This window comes from Chelonoidis abingdonii, chromosome 8 (genome assembly GCF_003597395.2).
Source record: "Chelonoidis abingdonii isolate Lonesome George chromosome 8, CheloAbing_2.0, whole genome shotgun sequence".
NCBI classification, from domain to species: domain Eukaryota; kingdom Metazoa; phylum Chordata; order Testudines; family Testudinidae; genus Chelonoidis; species Chelonoidis abingdonii.
In genome coordinates this window covers 87,600,713-87,619,272 of record NC_133776.1, presented here as the reverse complement: position 1 = coordinate 87,619,272, position 18,560 = coordinate 87,600,713, and the positions used below count along the sequence as shown (strand labels likewise).

General features: G+C 40.8%; 1 protein-coding gene across 2 annotated transcripts in view; it reads right to left on the bottom strand.

The window, feature by feature from the left end:
* AMMECR1 (AMMECR nuclear protein 1) overlaps positions 1-18,560 on the bottom strand; it is a 102,146-nt gene that overhangs the window by 67,440 nt on the left and 16,146 nt on the right. Inside the window, exon 2 of one of the 2 annotated variants that reach the window (XM_032788079.2) lies at positions 11,943-12,028. The exons of the other annotated variant lie outside the window; for it this stretch is intronic. Coding sequence (XP_032643970.2) covers positions 11,943-12,018 — 76 coding nt within the window. The 5' untranslated portion in view covers positions 12,019-12,028. The remainder of the gene's footprint in view (positions 1-11,942; positions 12,029-18,560) is intronic. 2 annotated transcript variants of the gene reach the window in all.

Genomic DNA, 18,560 nt, shown 5'->3' with positions numbered 1-18,560 from the left:
GCCTTGAAATCACAGAGCCGCTACTAAACTTGCAAAGTGATACCAGCCAGTGGCTATCACAGGTTCTCACAGTGCACTGCCTAGCTTGAAGCACAAGCCTGGCAGAATTATCTACTGCAGAAGTTGTAAGCCCATGGTCCGTAGGTAGCTGACTGATCACTTATTGCTGACTTTTCTCATTTCTGGTTGTCAAATGTCACTAAAAAGACAGCTAAAATATCCTAAACGTTTAACTGACATTACTTCTCCATGTAGGCAATTGCTGCAGTTGCCATAGGATGTTAGATGATTGTGAATGGGAGGGAAAGTTGTCCCCAGAACAGCGTCTACTAACACATGGTCCACCCTAAGAGTTGGAGATCCCATTGTAAATACTGCATTTTTGATTAACTAAACATTTGCCTGTGGCTGAAATACAAGCCTGGGAGTCAGTAAATCAAGGTTCTAACTACGACTGTGCCAATAAATTGACTGTATGACCAGAGACAAATTTATTCCTTCCTCCTTACCCAATATTTTCACTAATGAAGTAAACAAAGCACAAAGAAATATCATCTTACTCCACAGGGGAGTTCTGAAGCTTGATTTCTTAGAACTTGGGAGAGCTTTGGGTCAAGGGTGCTATCTTAAGAATAGACTGATATATATGTTGAAAGAAAACTTGGAAAGCACTCTCATCACACCAAAAGTTCCAGATGTTCCCATAATTCTGCCACGACACACTGTGGTACAATTTCTGTGTCAGTTAATAGTAACACCCAAATATTCTTATTAAAATTTTACAGATGACATCACCTAAAATTTACCTGCGACCTATTTTCCATGCAATGTTACTGAAAGCATTTAGTCTGAAAGCAAAAAACAGTTCAAGATATTTCAGTAATCAGTCAGCTATCACTGCAAGAATGAATGAGCCAAGGACTTGTCATACTTCCATCATCAAGTGTTTACATTTAGAAATCCGTATTCTTCAGTACAAAGGAAACAACTCATGCAAGTTGCCATTCTATTACGTGCACTTGCATATTTTACAGTGTTTATACTTTTATACACATTTACAGTATATTTAGGTTCTGCAGAGTTTGATTTTTATAATTTTGACTGACAATTTTTTTTAAAATCTAGGTTTTTTATTCATTTAAATGTTCACAGTTAGGGGAAATTAAGAGGGAACCAGACAATTATTTAATGGCAGATACTGAAATTAAAAAAAAAAGCCTTATAAACTTAACACCAGTTGCTGATATCACCCAAATTACAAAATAAAAACAGTAAATATACTTGAATAGTAAAAATTCGTTGATTTGTTAGTCCACTTTTAGCCAGCCTGATTCAAAAATCTAAATCACTGGATTTTGACACTAAGTTCACTAGCAGCATTTTTCTTACTTTACCTACCTGTAAATTTCAGTTATCAATGGAAATATTTTTCATGGGGTTGTGTGCAATTTACCATAAATATCTAATCTTTCCAATCCCATATATAAATGCATTGTCTCCAATGAATGGGATTACTTCGGTATATATCAGTATAAATACCCAATTTAGATACTTGCAGATATTATTCCATTTTTCATTGTTCTGGAATGTCTGTAAATGTTTCCCTTTAATTTTATGGCCAGTTGAGCTGTTTTTTTGTGGCATGAATTGTTTCTGTTTGGCGTGTGTGCTCAATCGATATTCCAGTACTGTGAAAGATCTCTGGCTCGCCGATTTTTATCTTGGGTGGAAACTACGCTTTTGTCTTCACTAGAGAACTCTTGAGGACATTTTTCTCCTTCAATCCCTCTCCCACAAATAAGCTTCCCAAAACAGAGCATACTCCAAAATACTTAATCAGGATTTCATTCTAATACAACTGTAAATTAAGCAAAGCCAACGTGTACTCACATTTAGAGTAGGCCTACACTTAAGGTGGCATGTACAGCAGATACACTGCACTCCCAGCTAACACAGGTACAAATAGCAGTGCAGACAGCGACGCACTGCCTTGGCAAGTAGAGCAGAGACAGGCTAGAACCCCAGGATATATACCCTACACACCCAAGAAGAGTGTCTCCCATTCCTATACTGTTGTTTTTAGTGTCCTGCTGCCTCAGCCTTTCCTGCCATAACTAATGACTCTTGCATGAGAGAAACTCTCTAGTGGGGGAGAGACAGGGGGACATAAGAATGGTCATAATGGGTCAGACCAAAGGTCCATCCAGCCCAGTATCTTGTCTTCTGACAGTGACCAATGCCAGATGCCCCAGAGGGAGTGAATCTAACAGTTAATGATCAAGTGATCGCTCTCCTGCCATCCATCACCACCTCCTGACAAACAGAGGACAAGGACACCATTCCTTACATTCCTGGAGAGTAAGTCCATTTATGGCTATTAGCCAGGATGAGTATCTAGTTCTCTTTTAAACCCTGTTATAGTCCTAACTTTCACAACCTCCTCAGGCAAGGAGTTCCACAGGTTGACTGTGTGCTGTGTGAAGAAGAACTTCCTTTTGTTTGTTTTAAACCTGCTGCCCATTAACTTCATTTGGTGGCTCCTAGTTCTTATATTATGGGAACAAGTAAATAACTTTTCCTTATTCATTTTCTCCACACCATTCATGATTTTATATACCTCTACCATATTCCCCCTTAGTCTCCTCTTTTCCAAGCTGAAAAGTCCTAGCCTCTTTAATCTCTCCTCACTGGGCTCCCCTCTGTCATAGCCCCACTGTTTCCCCTTTGCCATACTGCAGTGAAAGGCTCCAGCATTCGGGAACTGTCAGAGCCCTTCCCATTGCCTGCCCATCAAAATCTTTTTACTACTTTGTGTAGCTACACACTGCAGTGTGAATGCAGCCCGTCTTTCACTCCAGTGTAGCTACATATATCCTACAGGCTGCTGCAAGTCCAGATGAGGCAGTACATGCAGCAGCGAGAGCCACAATGGAGAATACTGACGAGTTCTGTATAAAACTGCCAGAACCTATGGCATCTGAAGAGGCAATGTCGGACAGAGATTACAGCCCAGCATTATGTGCCATTAACTCTTGAGTATAGCTCCATGAGCTCTGATACTAACTCACTGTGTTAATTTGGGCAAGTACAGTATCATAGAATCAAAGAACTGGAAGGGAACTTGAGACGTCATCTCGTCCAGTCCCCTACACTCATGGCAGGAGTAAGTATTATCTAGACCATCCCTGACAGGTGCATCTATGCCTCCATTTATAAAGACATTTTCATTTACAAAAATGAATTAAACTAGTATCAGGAAAAATTACAGAGAGATTGTACGTGAAATAGATCTTAAAGTGTTTTTCTACTAAACATTATGTACTACCATAGTAAGCATTCCTCCTCCCCAATTCCATATCATTGTTTGATTCTACCCACCCCTTTCCACAAACAAGTGTGCTTATGGAGCATGGTATTCAGATTTTGAGCCATAGGGAATCTGGACTATATCAGTGTCAGTATGAATTCCACATTTTTCCTTTTGTATAATTTTAAGCTTTTCAAAATATAAAAAGGGGGGGGGGGGCTGCAGTGTTTAATAACATCACAATTCCATTAAGTTCAGTAATGCTATACAAGCCATTTACATAAATCTCAGAGGGAGGCATTAAGAGATGGCCTTAAACTGCAGAACAGCTATTCACAGAAATAAGAGGAAAAACAAGAACTAAAAGAACAGGGATTCAACTAGCAATGCTGCACTCAGGCACAAATGAAAAACTCACAGCATACAACTCAGGCTCTGGCTTCTGCTGGGCTTTATAGCACTAAATAAAGGTGCACCTCTATTGCAACTGTCATGATTCACTAATACACCATGACTAGGACATGCAAGTGAATGACTAATGGACACATGAGATGGGTTTAAATAGGAGGCCATAACTTTATTCACTGTATCGGGGTCGGGGGGGCGACTACACTGAGAGCTGGGGCAGGCACATATCAAGCATTTACTTAGTTCCAGAGTGGGTTACAGGGCTTTTACCATAAACAAAACACCAACTTAAGGCTGACACTCCTCAGTCTGCCCCACAGACTCAATTCTGTTGTGAAAACTCCCCCTCAATCCCCTCCAACTACCTCAAAGTAAGGGGAGGGTGGAATGACAGGGGCCACAAGGCTGGGCTGGGGGAACCGCAGTTGACAAAGGTATCAAGCTCCTCCCCTAGGAGCACAAGGTCCAACTTGGCAATCCCAGTCTTATTTACTTCCGAGAGCTGGCCCTTCTAGCCTCTTCTCGCACTGAGTATAAGCCACAAATTGCGATGAGTCAGTAATCTTAACAGCATTATAGAAACCTCAAATCCTATTGCTTCTAACCCAACTGTGCTATGGGGAGAACAGAAAGGTGAAGAAAAACCCACCGAGCTATGTGCCCATTTGGCCCAATGGGCATAATTCCTTACTGACTTCTGAAAACAGATGATTGGTTAGACCCGCAGTATCATAAGCGGCACAGCTCCTAATCTATAACTAAGGGGACGAAGGGCAGGACAGCTAACTGGAAAGCAAGAGACTTTTGCAAAGCCTGGGCTTAGCTCAAACATACAAGGCCACACAGCAGCCAATCAACTGGCCCCATCCCCCTTTACTCAGACAATGACTAAATCAGAGAACCAACGAGGGAAGGATTGGGGACAGGGGACAAGGAGGACAGCCCCTGCTGTCCAGTCAAAGTACCACACTCACCAAAGGTGGTAATATTTGCTCTACTGCAATGGATATTAGTTTTTATAGCTCACTAAGCAGTTAAAAGAAGGTGGAACTTTGCTATCTGAATTGCAGTTGTCTCCAACAGCTACACTGCATAACTTGATTTTTTTCTGTGTGTGTAATGAGAAATTTAATGAAATACACAATTGATTATATCTAGAAATAACTAAAGTTTAAATTTTGCAGACTACCATATGAAGAGAGAAGTAGCAAGCTTTTTTTCTCACAGGGCCATGCTTTTGTATCCATACAATGTATTTTTTAATACAATGCTAATGCAAGACTGGTTTTAAAAACTGTAAAATGTTCTAACTACAAACCACCCTAAAAATGGAGATGCTACAATCTAAAAATGGAACCCAGTACACCCGCACTCCCCGTTAAGAGGACAGTGTGACGAAGTAAGTATATTTACTCTCTGCTTTTCTGGCAAGACTAAAAGCTTTAAACTATTCCAAAATTCCAGTAACAAACAGTAAAGAAAAGGGAGAAGTAAACACTTAACTTAGCACTGCATTTATATGGGCTAAGCCACTCTCCATCTCCCCCCAGCCTTCCCCACGTTCTTTTTCACATCTCTGCCAGAACACTGCGCATACCCTCATTTCCTCACGACTTAGAGCCAGCTTCAAAGAGTATCATGATAGTCTTTCTGGACTTGGGGGTCAAAGTCACTTGTTGAAAAATGTCACGGATTGGCTTTATTTCCTTTTTTAACATCATCTGCAGCAAAACATCCTTTTTTGTTTTTTCTAAATATGACGACAGTTTTACAGCACTTAAATACCCTCCTAGATCAGCTTTGACCTCAGTTACTTGACACTAATGACAGCCCATTATGTGACACTGAGAATGGAATGAAGGTACCAGGTAGTTGTCCTCTTTCTAATAGTCAGGGAATATTGATGGACAATGAACATACAATGCACATCTTATGGTGATGACAGCTTCCATTAGTGCCATCCTTGGTGGGAATTCCCTTATTACAAGGTAAAATAACTGAGTACATACACACAAAAAAGCCATTCAGTTAAGGAATAAGCACTAAAGAATCAGACCAAAAGAAGGCAAAAATAAACCTTTGTCCCCTTCCTAGCCACTATTTTTAAGGTAGACCTACACTATCCCTGAAAATTTAGGTCACTGTTGGTTTAACCATTAAAAAAATATTACACAATTTACAATTCTGCAAAACTTCTCATTTCCAATTATTTCTAAAGGGAAAAAAACTGATTCAGTCACTCTTTGCATTGATTCAAGATGGCAGCGCCTCTGAATGTTGTTCCTGTATGTCATACATACATTTAGGGATTTTCTTCTTTACTCAAACAGCATTTAGAATCATTATACTGGAGTTTTCCTTTAAATCATTACGTACCTCAGTTAATCAACAGATTAAAAGTGACCTGTTTATATATTTACTTGTTCGCCAGTTCTGCTTATCTTAGCAGCTAATCTTAAAAGGCCAGAAAACGGCTATTATCTTAAAACCTAGTTTAAACAGGCCTATAACTATGGCCAATGAGAAATTGTGGAATCAAATCCTTCCTGTACTATCTCCTTCCTGACTGAATACACAATACTTTTATTAAAAAGCTGGTTTAAGAATCTTTTGGCACCTATTTCAGTCAGCTAGCCACCAAGTAACAACAAAGTTGCACAAAAGGGCTGTTTGTGCTTAGCTGTTGGGCTAGGGAGCATAATGAGGTTATGTGAAGATTTGAGGAGCGGCCATGAAGAGAGTAGGGGAAAGTTCTAAATCCTTATTACTATGTCCCAGACATCCCTTGCTTAGGCAATTTCACACACTGGTATCAGACACTGTCTGAAAATGTCCCCTCGCTGCATTTCCTCTTCCCACCTCTTACAAAAAGTCTAGCCAGTTTTGCATCAATGATTTATGAGCCTCTATTGCATATGGTCTTGCTAATCTTTACAGTTCACTTTTAAAAAATATACATCCTACATAACGACAAAAATCCAATAACTTAGAAGCGATTTTACTCCAAGTTATGTATGTCAATTTAGTACTTTAAAAAGGTATATGACATTCCAGGAGATTTAAAGTTAGGTTCTGCTCTGAAAAGTGACTAAACATTGCACTCTTATCTAACAGATGTTCCTTGTGTGTACTCAGGCACATCTGCTGACTAGTGATGAAGATTTTACTATGTCTTGCCCTTAGTATAGCACAACCAACACAACTATAGAAGAAAATGGATTCTATTCCCTGTGAATCAGCAGTATTGTTTAATTTAAATTTACTAGTCATAAGGCAAGGCACTTGGGCAATCCTCCCACTGAGGACAACAAGGTTACATAAGGGTAACTGATCACCGAACTTGGCTTGTAGAACCTGTTCCTAAGGTTTTTCTCCTGCATGCTCCTATCTTAACGGCCAGATCCCAGGTTGAGTGTGCAGGACTGGCACTTAGAAAAATGTTTTATGTGTAAACTAAGCATATTTATTTATTGTCTTAAGGATCACCAAACAAAAGAAACCCACGACACTTGTGCAGAATTGCTTTTCAGAGTAGAACCAAACTTGATCCTTGTCTATATTTAAGTCAGTTTTGATGTTGCTAGCACACACGTGAGCTTTTAATTGAGTTCAAGGGTTTCTAGCACCACTGGAACTGCACTTGCTCTAAGCAAGGCTAATAACCATTGCATCTTCTACAGAGACATTCTGAAGCATTGATGTTTAAGTTTATATGAGTTCTTTTAGTATATGGCACTTTACAAGCAATCTTAAGGCTTTTCTTGTAAAGAATTTCATGCAATACTGATACTATTTATTACAAAATACATACTCTTTAAACACTGAAAAAAGCACCTCTCCAACTGTATTTGGAACCATAATATAAGTACAGAATATAGTGATACTGCAACAATTTTGAACAAGTTTACACAATTCAGGATGGTTTGTTGATTAGTGAGAATGTTTCAAATTACAGTAGTTCAACTGAATTGCAACAGTGCATTTCTCAAGTATCCAGATTTCATTGAGGCCTTGGCTTCTCTGCTGAGACTGTCTACAGGCAAGCTGTTTTTATAGTAATTACATGGACACGACCACTAGAAACTCCAAGATAATCAAACAATTTTACATGTCCAACAGCTGTCATACTAATCGTTTTGGATGGTAGCTAATTATGGAGTCAAACTAGAGACTCATAAATAAGAGAGCTTCATATCTATCAATCCTTAAAGTTATCCAGTCTCAACAAAACCTTAATTAAAAATATTTTTAAAGTTTAATTCCCAAGATACTAATGGAAGGTGGGAGAGGGTTCTAAATAAATATAAGGCTGAATACCTAAGAATGAAAAGTTATAGTCAGGCTGGAAAAATTCACTTACCACTAGCACTTGGGCAAGGTTCGCCTGGCAGATGAAGGGCCTAAGCTTTCTCTGAGAGCTAGGTTCTCTGATTTTCAAAAAAAAGCTTTAAAACACTTCTAGCCCACATGGCTGCAAAGATAACTTTTTAAGTGTGAACTGAATGCAAGCCAATGCAGTATCACTGGAAGCTGCAGAGGCTGCTTCACAACTTTTGCTGATGAGCTTAGCAGCAGCCCGAAATTAAAACTCTAGTCAATTTCAGTTTCACTGTTCAGAATCATGGGTGCAACAGGGAAACTATTACTCATTTCAGTTTCATATTGCTGCTGGAGAAAGCTATGAGCAATGGCAGGCCTCCCTCACCCACACAGAAGTGAAGAAGAGGCAGGTACAGAGTAACAAAGATATGAGAGAAGAGACTGGGGTGCAATCAAACTGAAGAGCCATCCTTCCCTTTGTAGCAGCCAGGAAGCTGTGGCATGGGGAAGGAGAGAAGAAATTTTCTTCCTTCCAGCATCTAGAGGAGGACAAATCGCCACATTCATCAGATCTGCTAGCCTACGACTAAGTCAAAAGACTGAATCCCTACACAGGGTCAAGGGACAGTAACTTGGTTTAAATCACAGCATTAGGACATCTGGGCTTCTCACCAGGGCATTACCTTGGTTCCTCATTCTTTTTTTGTATCTATTTCTGGTTCGTTAGGCTTATTCCTTTTTCTTGTAAATGTTTGTAATTTTATTCAAGCCCTGGCTACACTTCTGGCTGCAGCCTGTTCTTCATAATTAGAAACAACAGTCCAAAACCATAAAGCATGAAAACCGTATAAGCAACTGGAATGTCATCTTTTAAAAAGACCTTCCCATTGGTGCCTTACACATGCTCATACTCTATGACCTTAGTGTTCACAACAAGTAAAGACAGTTCAACAAGTTTCTTATATGCACTCAGTTTAAGGTATATACCAAAAGAAAGTTGGCACCAATATCATAAGCAGCCAAGAATGGGTACCAGTGCCAGCATCTCTTAGGTTATTAAACTACCATAGCATATAACATTAATACAATTACATAATTATGTATGTTTATACTATATAAACTATTTAAATTTATACTGACCTATTATTTAAGCAAACTACTTTCCCCCCAATTGCACAATTATGAAGCAGAACAGAAACATCCACATTTTATAACTTGTGAAAGTTAATGGATCAATTCAGTGTCATTTTAAGTTTTTACATCATTTCTCAGAGTATGCCACTCCCATAAAGAAAGATTCACCACTCATTTTGTCCCGCTCAGATATACCTTAGAAAAATAATCCTGCTTCCTCAAATTAATTTGTCATTTCAGTTATTAAATTGTGTTACATGTATTTGTTTGACACATGCAGGTCATTAAAACGAAATCTGTATTATGCTTTTTAAAAGTTGAAAATTTTGACAGAACTATTCACAAACTGCAAAGTTATTAAAATAAGGCCTAGTATGTGTATGCAAAAGAATAATGGGCTTAGCTGCCACAAAAATTAGAAACTGCAGTTTTCCTTTCATAATAGCTAGGGCCCTACCAAATTTGCAGTCCATTTTGGTCAATTTCATAGTCCCAGGAATTTAAAAATCATAAATTTAATGATTTCAGCTATTTAAATCTGAAATTTCAGGTGCTGTAATTGTCGGGGTCCTTACCCAAAAAGGAGTTGTGAGGTGAGGGGCCACCAGGTTATTGTAGGGGAACTGCTCCCCTTACTTCTGGGCAGCTGGAGAGCAGCAACTGCTAGTCAGGAGGCCAGCTCTGAAGGCAGAGCCACTGCTGGCAGAAGTAAGGATGACATAGTATGGTACTGCCGCCAGTGTTTCCTCTAATTTTTCCCACCCACACGCGGAATGAATTTTGTTATGTGCACTAATAGGGAGGTGGTGTGTGACATCTCCATATTGGTGCATGTAACAAAATTCAGGGGTGGGGACGAGGGGTTTGGAGTGTGGGAGGGGGCTCAAGGCTGGGACAGAGGGCTGGGGAGCGTGGGGTCAAAGCTCTGGCTGGGGATGTGGATTCTGGGGTGGAGGTGGGGCTGGGGATGAGGGGATCACGGCTGGGGCAGAGGGCTGGGGAGTGGGGGGAAAGGAGGGAGGGTTCTAGCTGGGGTGCGGGCTCTGGGTTGGGGCTGAGGATGAGGGGTTTGGGGTGCAGCCTGCCCCGGGGCTAAAATGAGGAAAGAGAGAGGACTCCCCTGCGGGCTCTCTCTCCCCACCGCAGCACCTGGGCTGGGGTGGAGAGGGGTGCATCTCCCCTCTGCGGCAGCTCCAGGGCTGGGGCCACAGGATAGGTGCCTCTTCCACAGCAGGTCAGCTGTCAGCCTCCACCCCAAATCCCGCTTTGCCTCCAGCATTTATAATGTTGTTAAATACATAAACAAGTGTTTTTAATTTACAAGGGGGGCGGGTCGCACTCAAAGGCTTGGTATGTGAAAGGGGTCATCAGTACAATAGTTTGAGAACCACTGGCTTAGAGGGAACTTAGATTGCTACCCTTACTTCTGTGCTGCCGCTGGCAGGCCGTTGCCTTCAGAACTGGCTCCTGACTAGCAGCCATGGCTCTCCAGCCGCCCAGCTCTGAAGGTGGTGCAGAAGTAAGGGAGGCAATACCACAACCCCTTAAAATGACCTTGTGACCCTCCCCGAAACTCTCTTTTTTGGTCAGGACCCCCAATTTGAGAAATGCTGTTCTCCGCTGTGAAATCTCTATGGTATAGAGTAAAAGACCAGATTTCACAGTCCGTGACACCTTTTTCATGGCTGTGAATGTGGTAGGGTCCTAATAATAGCAATCTGTGCACAGTATCAAGAGACAAGCACTGCTGATTCTCTCCCCGGCTCTGCACTCATTCAACATGTGGCTTTGATCAAGTTACTAAAGGGTACATCTACATAGCAAAAAAACAAACAACAAAAAAAACCAATGGCAGTGAGTCTCCCCGGTGGGGCTTGCATTACAGCAGGGGTCCGCAACCTTTCAGAAGTGGTGTGCCGAGTCTTCATTTATTCACTCTAATTTAAAGTTTCGCGTGCCAGTCATACATTTTAACATTTTTAGAAGGTCTCTTTCTATAAGTCTATAATATGTAACTAAACTATTGTTGCATGTAAAGTAAATAAGGTTTTAAAAAAGTTTAAGAAGCTTCATTTAAAATTAAATTAAAATGCAGAGCCTCCTAGACCGGTGGCCAGGACCCGGGCAGTGTGAGTGCCACTGAAAATCAGCTTGCGTGCCATCTTTAGCACCCGTGCCATAGGTTGCCTACCCCTGCCCTACAGGGTTAAAAATAGCGGTGCAGACATTCCTGCTCAGGTGGAGCCTGGGCTCTGAAATCCTCCCCTCCAAACTGGTTTCAGAGAGCCCAAGTCAGTTGACCTGGGCTCTGTGACTCTGACACTCACTGCTGAGGGTTTTTTTTTTGTTCTGAAGTGTGGACATACCCAAAGACACCAGGATCACAGATAACTGAACGCTCTGCAAGTCACAACAATTAAAGCATTCTGCTGACAAGCATGGATCTATGAATGAGATATGCTCATTCCCAATTACAAACCACAGAACTAGAGTGAGTATTCCCAATAAAGGGCAAGGTATTTAATCAAGAAGTTTGACAATATAATGGCTCAACTTCAAAGTTAAAGGTCAGGAAGGTAATATATGCCCCAATAAGTAATTTCCCCCCAAAAGCATGTCCTTTCCTAGTCTGTAATTACAGTAAGGTCCTTGTGGACTGAAGAAAATGATCAGCACATTTAGGCACCTTCCTGGAATCTTATTTGTTAATTTTTGGATACACATTTTAAAACAGGTTTGACTGGAAACAGCTAGCTTTAGTTAGGGACATTACCTGCTATGGTTGAGGAAGACTTTGCCCTCCAAAAACCTTGCAGAATATAAAGTAATTCAAATATAGCAGCTCTCATAACCACCTCACTGTAAAAGAAAAGAATGGAGGTCCTTTCACCACCAAGAGTTGCACAAACATCTATTTGCTACAGCCTTAAAATTAATTTCCCTCCCCAGCACCACTGAAAGTCTCATTGTCATCTGTTTTTAAGAATTCAAAGGCAAATTTTGAAGATATGGCAGTTTTGACAACGTAGGGCTACACATCAGTATTGTTTTTGATAAAAGAAAGAAAATGATTTCAGAGACAATTTAGAGCTTGTTTAACAAGACTGTCTGCTCAGTGCATATTAACTCCTAAACTAGGTTCACAGGAACATGGCTTTTTGTAAAGACTTTCGATTGGAGCTTAATGAACTAATATTTATTACTCCTATCTTTAGAAAAAGATTCCCTACATATTTTCCCTTAAAGGAAAATCTACACTTACTGTGAAAACAAAACACATTTTTTCTTTCAATTAGTTGGTATTTCTGCCCTAATTACCAATAACCATGTGGAAAGCGAGTATTTTAGCAGAAGAGTTTATTGGAACCTATTTATTATCAGAAACAGCCGACCAAGACATCAATGAAGACAGGTAGTAGAGGCAATCCTTAAAGGTCAAAGTTGTACCAGAAATCTTGAAGACGTGTTAGTTGCAGAGGGTATGGCTACACTGCAATGTAAACTCAGGGTTCAAACTCAGGCTCAAGCCAAGCCACTCCCCCCCCCCACACACACGTTACCCAGGACTCAGACCCAGGGTCCCAGAACCCCCTGGGGGTGGAAAGTCCAAGCCCGAGTCAAGGGTGGCACCCCAGACTGGGACTCAGGGTTCAACAATTCCTAATCTGAGTTTACAAAAGAATGTAAATGCACAAACCCAAGGTTAAACCCAGGGTCTGCTAATTCGAGATGTACTAGCCCTGGGCTTACTTTGCCTTAGATACCCTTAAAGGGCTTCCCTACTGTAGATGACCAACAGTGCACATTTCACTTGGGGCTATAAGAGGAACAGCTTTCCTTTCAAACTTTGAGTGCTAGATTGAGCAAAGCAGGCAAAGTAGTTTAATTTATGTAGTCTTGTTTCAAGGGGAAAAAACAAGCAAATTGTACCTCATTAGGAACCATGCATTTTGGAGACAGTTAACCACACATAGGAACTCTGTCCATCTGTTCATTTAAAATGCTGCAATTTGTGCAGAACACACCAAGGCACTTAACATATATAACTACGCAAAAAGAAAAACTGTGCCAGTAATCATGGCAATTAGTCAAACTCACAAAATTTTAGCAAGTTTCAGATTAATTTTCTGCTTAAGTGGCATTGTAACTTAATTCACATTAATCTGAAATATTTACAGCAACCTGAGGGAGGTTTGGAGCTACTCTGGCTTAATTGTATTACTAATGTGTCCAGCTGCCAGCCATTAGAACACCAAGCTACAGCTCAGCTACACCCACTGTACTATTCTTTCAGAACACCTACCTGCATACTTTTCATGTTAACTTAATTATGCTAACTTCCTCAGATTTATAAATTCTACAACGTAATATGAGATCAAAAGAAACCCGATTCTACAATATTAGACCAAAGTAGAACACTTTAGTGTGTGATTTTCAAAATGTGTTTATAAAGTTTTTAAAAATAGGATCAGAGGGATTTTAAAATTATACTAGATAATGACGCAAACTTAACTTAAAAAACCTCCTCAGTAGACCCTGTAATTTCTCACAAGAATGACAATTCACTCATTCCAGCCTTGGAGTAAATTAATTTTATGGATCATAAGAAATAATGTTAACGTGATCTAGGTTGTACCATTCTGATAATGGTAGTAGGAAATATAAAGCATCCACTGGGGCAATAATTCAGTGGCATACAGACAGAGCATAAATGCTAAAGTTACATTAAGTCAATTGGAATTAACAAGCATAATATTACTTCTACAGAACAGGTTTCATCTTTCAGTATGCCCTCTCTGAGTCAAACCTAAAAAGTTCCTGATGGTCCATTCTAGCATTTTTAAAACCACAATATTTTCACATATGATGTCAGTCAATGCCAAACATAATCTAGGATATGTGTTTATTGAACCAATAAATGGTTGGTAAAGTTATAGAAGCACTGAATGCACCAGTGATTATAAAAATATAAGAAATAGAATGTTCAAAGCGGTTTTTGCTTAGAAAATGCAATTCTTTACCGCTATAGATTTGAATAGTGACAAGTTTAGGATCAAATCCCTTACTTTGAGGGAACTAGCCTAGGAAGTGAAAAAGTATCCTCTTTGACCACCTGCACAAATGCTCAATATGTCAACAACCCTTACTCCTGTGAACAGTCCTGCTCATTTCCACAGGACTACATGAGGTTGCAGAATAGGATACCATTCAACATTGTGTGATTTTTGTCAAATAATTCTCTAAATACACAGCACTGACCTTAGTCAAAAAGACTTGAGTTTCCATAACAAAGCTTGAAACCCTGCTTCTAAACTAGACACACTCAAACTCCACAAACAGTGACAAATACAAAAGCCAACACTTCACTGCTATAATTATGAACATAAAATCTTCAATGAGAACACTTTAAATTATTGAATTTGACAAATCCATTAACCTGGAAACACAGGAAAATACCAGTCTGCATATTAAGCTTCAAGCACTACCACTGATGTGGTTTGTAGGTGACAATTCCGGTCTTTTCTGTGCAGCTAGTGGCAGTACAGTAACTAATAGGAATAAAGAACTTTATTCTGAATATTAATCATACAATATTTTAAGTGATCCATTTAAACTACTTCAATTACACTGTGTAGAAGATATACATCTCCTCAGACTAATGTGCAGTTTTTTCAATATGTAGTACACTGCAGCAGGTCTGCCACAAAACTTTAATAAAACTAGCAATTTCACAAGAGTGTAAATGTAGGCTTTTGTTACACTATTCTGTAATAAACCTCCAAACTCATAAGCAAATCCTAAACAAATCCCAAGTCAATTGTTACACTGGAGAGCAGCTCGAAAACAAAGCTTAGCTTGAGGAACAAACCACTGACACAGAGGGCAATATTACTTTGCCAGCATTTCATTTGTGCATCAATTAATCAAAGTTTCTAAAGGCCAAACCTCTAGTTAAATCTTTATCCCACTGCACTGGAGTCAGCAATCTCCACCATCTATTTGCTTTTCACTCTGAAGTAAAATAAACTGCAATAGTGATTTGTTTTTAATGGATTACCAAAGTAATCTATATAAACTCCTTGATAAAGAGGTTGTCGTAACTACAGGGCTATCTGTCCCCTTTCTTGTGCATCTCCTCAGGTGCCATGCCTCTTGCATATACCTGTCTCAAGACACACAGTACAGACCCGTTTATGCATGGATGTTGGGAGTCAAGCTGTCACGACTGTGTGTTGAGGGCCATGCTGAAATATCTTAGGATAGCTATATATACACATGTATAATTATCTAGGATTACATACGTATTCACAGCATCCCAAATACTGCAGGCCTATCTGTTAATGGGACTTTGCAAGAATATAAATTCAAATGTGTAATCTAATAAAAACACTACTACTACTAAACAGGGGTGAAAGTAACTCAGGACACTTACTGGTACAGGGCAGGGATGGCTCTGGCCCTCAGAAGGGGCAGGGCCTCGGGCAGAAGGGCAGGGCTAGGGGTCAGCATCCCCCAGCCAGCCCTTCCAGGCCGCCTGGCCCATGCCACCCGGGGTTCCCGTGGTGATTTAAAGAGCCTGGGGCTCTGGATGCCACCGCTGTGGTAGTGGTGTCCGGAGCCCTGGGCCCTTTTAAATCACCAGCCCCGGGGCAGCTGCTCCCTTTTCCTCCTGCCTATAGGCAGCCAAAGGGGGGCAAAAGGGGCAGAGACCTAAGCGCTGCAGGGTCTTTCGCCACAGCAGCACTTTAATGATGCTGCCCCATAGCGCTGCCGCAGCAAAGGACCATCCTTAAAGCACTCCCACGGCAGTGCTTTAACGTCCCTGCCCGTTTTGCCTCCACCGTCGGCAGACCTGTTGGTAGGGTCCCTTTTCCCCCTTCTCTCCCCCCCTGTCGGCGGTAAAGATGTACAACACGTTTCCTGTCGATTTCTATGTCAGTGAGTTAGTGAGCAAATCTGTAGCGCTACATTGCAAGTTCCTGTACCACATGTTAATTAATCTCGTGTGTTAAACAGGTAGCACTGGGAGGCATGGTGCTACTGTGCATTAAGCAGATTCGTGCATAAACATGTCTGTACTGTAATTCTCCTACAGTTACACAAGGTACTGTAGCACAGGGCTTGGTTAATTAACTGTGCTTCTCTTCGGTAATCTGACCAGTGGCATATATAGTGACCAAACAGCCTTCTTAAAACCAAAATATTGTTTGTTATGATATAGGAACAAAGCATTTAGAGAAAAGGGTTTAAAACAAAGTCCACGTGTATGTCTATCTACCTTATGCCTTCCCATCCCCGATGGAAAACTACTCAGGTATAACTTCTTCAGACACCCCCAAATGCTGTCAGTCTGGTTCCCCTAGACAACTGTCTCTTTTCTTGAGACCTCTTTTTTAAAAACTGCCAGACTTCCTTTGTTCTTGTGAGTGCCTGGGTTCTGGCCTTGCTCATCAAAACCAGTTTTGTAAGTTGGCTGGAGCAAGAAGGTAAGGCATTGAAAGCCAGTAGGTAAGGCATTGTCTCTTAACCCTCAAGGGTATGTCTACACTGTAGCTAGGAGCATGCTTCCCAGCGCTGGTAGGCAGCGGCACATTTGCTCTGTTGAGCTAGCATGCTAAAAATAGAAGTGTAGCCAGAGGAACCGTGGGTGGCAGCTTGGGTTAGACACCCAACCACACACTCTGGTGGTCCAAATGGGTTTGCACTCAAGTGGCTAGTGTGAGCTGCCATCCATGCTACCCCTTCTTCCTACACTGCTATTTTTAGCATCCTACTTCAAGCAGAGAGAGCATGTTACCAGCACTGCATACAATAGTCATAAATTACTGAGCAACTTCAATTGTGCCAGTTTACTTACATAAATTACATTTGTTTTCTAAACACACTGCCTCTGCAGAAACACACATTTCCCTCAGTTCCCCTCTGCCTCCAGGATTTTATAAATCTAACTCCAAAGCAGAGGATAGGTGGGATTGTCAGGGTTGCTCTGCCAAAGCAAACATATGGAAAACAAAATGATTTTAGTAAATAACCTCTTTCTTCTTGACAGCCCTTATTGTTAAGCTGCACTGTAGGAAACCAGTTAGCAGCAACCATCTTCAGAAAGTGGGTTAACGAGAGCTGCTAGCGGGAGAATGCAGTGAAGCTCTTTCAAACAAAGCATCTGATTTTGTTGCAACACATAAGCAGCGAGAGAGAGAGAGAGAGAGATTCATGAAGGTATGACCAAACTATGCTTTCTCCAATATCAGGAGGACCATTTCTTTACACTAGGAAACTAGTTTGGATCTATGCGTAGCTATCACAACTCCTCCTGGTTGCCTTCCTTTTTCCCTAAAATCTCATCAGTTTTATAACATAAGAGATTCATTCCCACTTGAAAAATCAGACGATAATAACCTAAGCTTTTACTGAGAAGATCTAAAGTTCTTAGCCAGAAATTTCTACGGACAATTACTGATATGGCTAAGGACCAAACATCTATATCAGTTGTTATGGGACTGTATATGGGAATGTTTGGATAACTCTTCTACCTTTCTAGTTAACTCCAAAAATCCTCAGATTTTTATTGACAGGAATATATTCTATTTTGGAGCCTGAAAAGGCTGGAATGGGTGTGTGTGTGTGTGTGACCCAATATTAAATTAATCTGACTTTTTGACACCATAGCAACATACTTTCTTGCATGTCTCCCAAAGGCCCTCACTGATATGGAAGGCCACCTTATCTTTCTCATTCAGCTGCAAAACAGTTTGAGTGGCTTTTAGGGAACTGAGGTCAAAGGAGATGTCCAGAGCAGAGCTATTTTACAAGCATCACTTAGAGCAGTGGTCTCCAAAGTGGAGTGTGCAAGAGGAACCTTGGAGATGAGCGGCAGGAGGAGTGTGGTGGGGTTTTTTTTGTTTTGTTTTTTGGTGGTTCGGGCAGGAGTCTGAGCAGCTTTTTTTTTTTTTTTTTGCTTTGACAAAAATGATAGAGCCGGCGCAGCAAGGGGTGCATGCTCAAAAATTTTGTACCGAAAGGAGTGCGCGATCAAAAAAGTTTGGAGACCACCGACTTAAGAGAATAGCTTCATCATGTAATTAATAGGATGTTAGAAACTCTGAAGACTGGGGCTCTTCTTGCTGCAAGACCAAACACCCTGGGAAATCTAGATTAGACACTTGATTTCTTGGAAGGTGTTGCCTTGGTTTCAACTGGCAGACTTAAGACCTTCTCATTGAGTCTCCAGAATGGGTTCCTTCTTTGATAGGCCCAGGAACAGGTGAAGGAGGACATCATGCTCAATAATACCCAGAGGGAGGAAAGTAAATGGTAAACACCTTAAAATTCCTCCAGAAAAATTGGTAGCAGCCGGCAAACATCATGGAGCACTGATTTCATGAGCTCC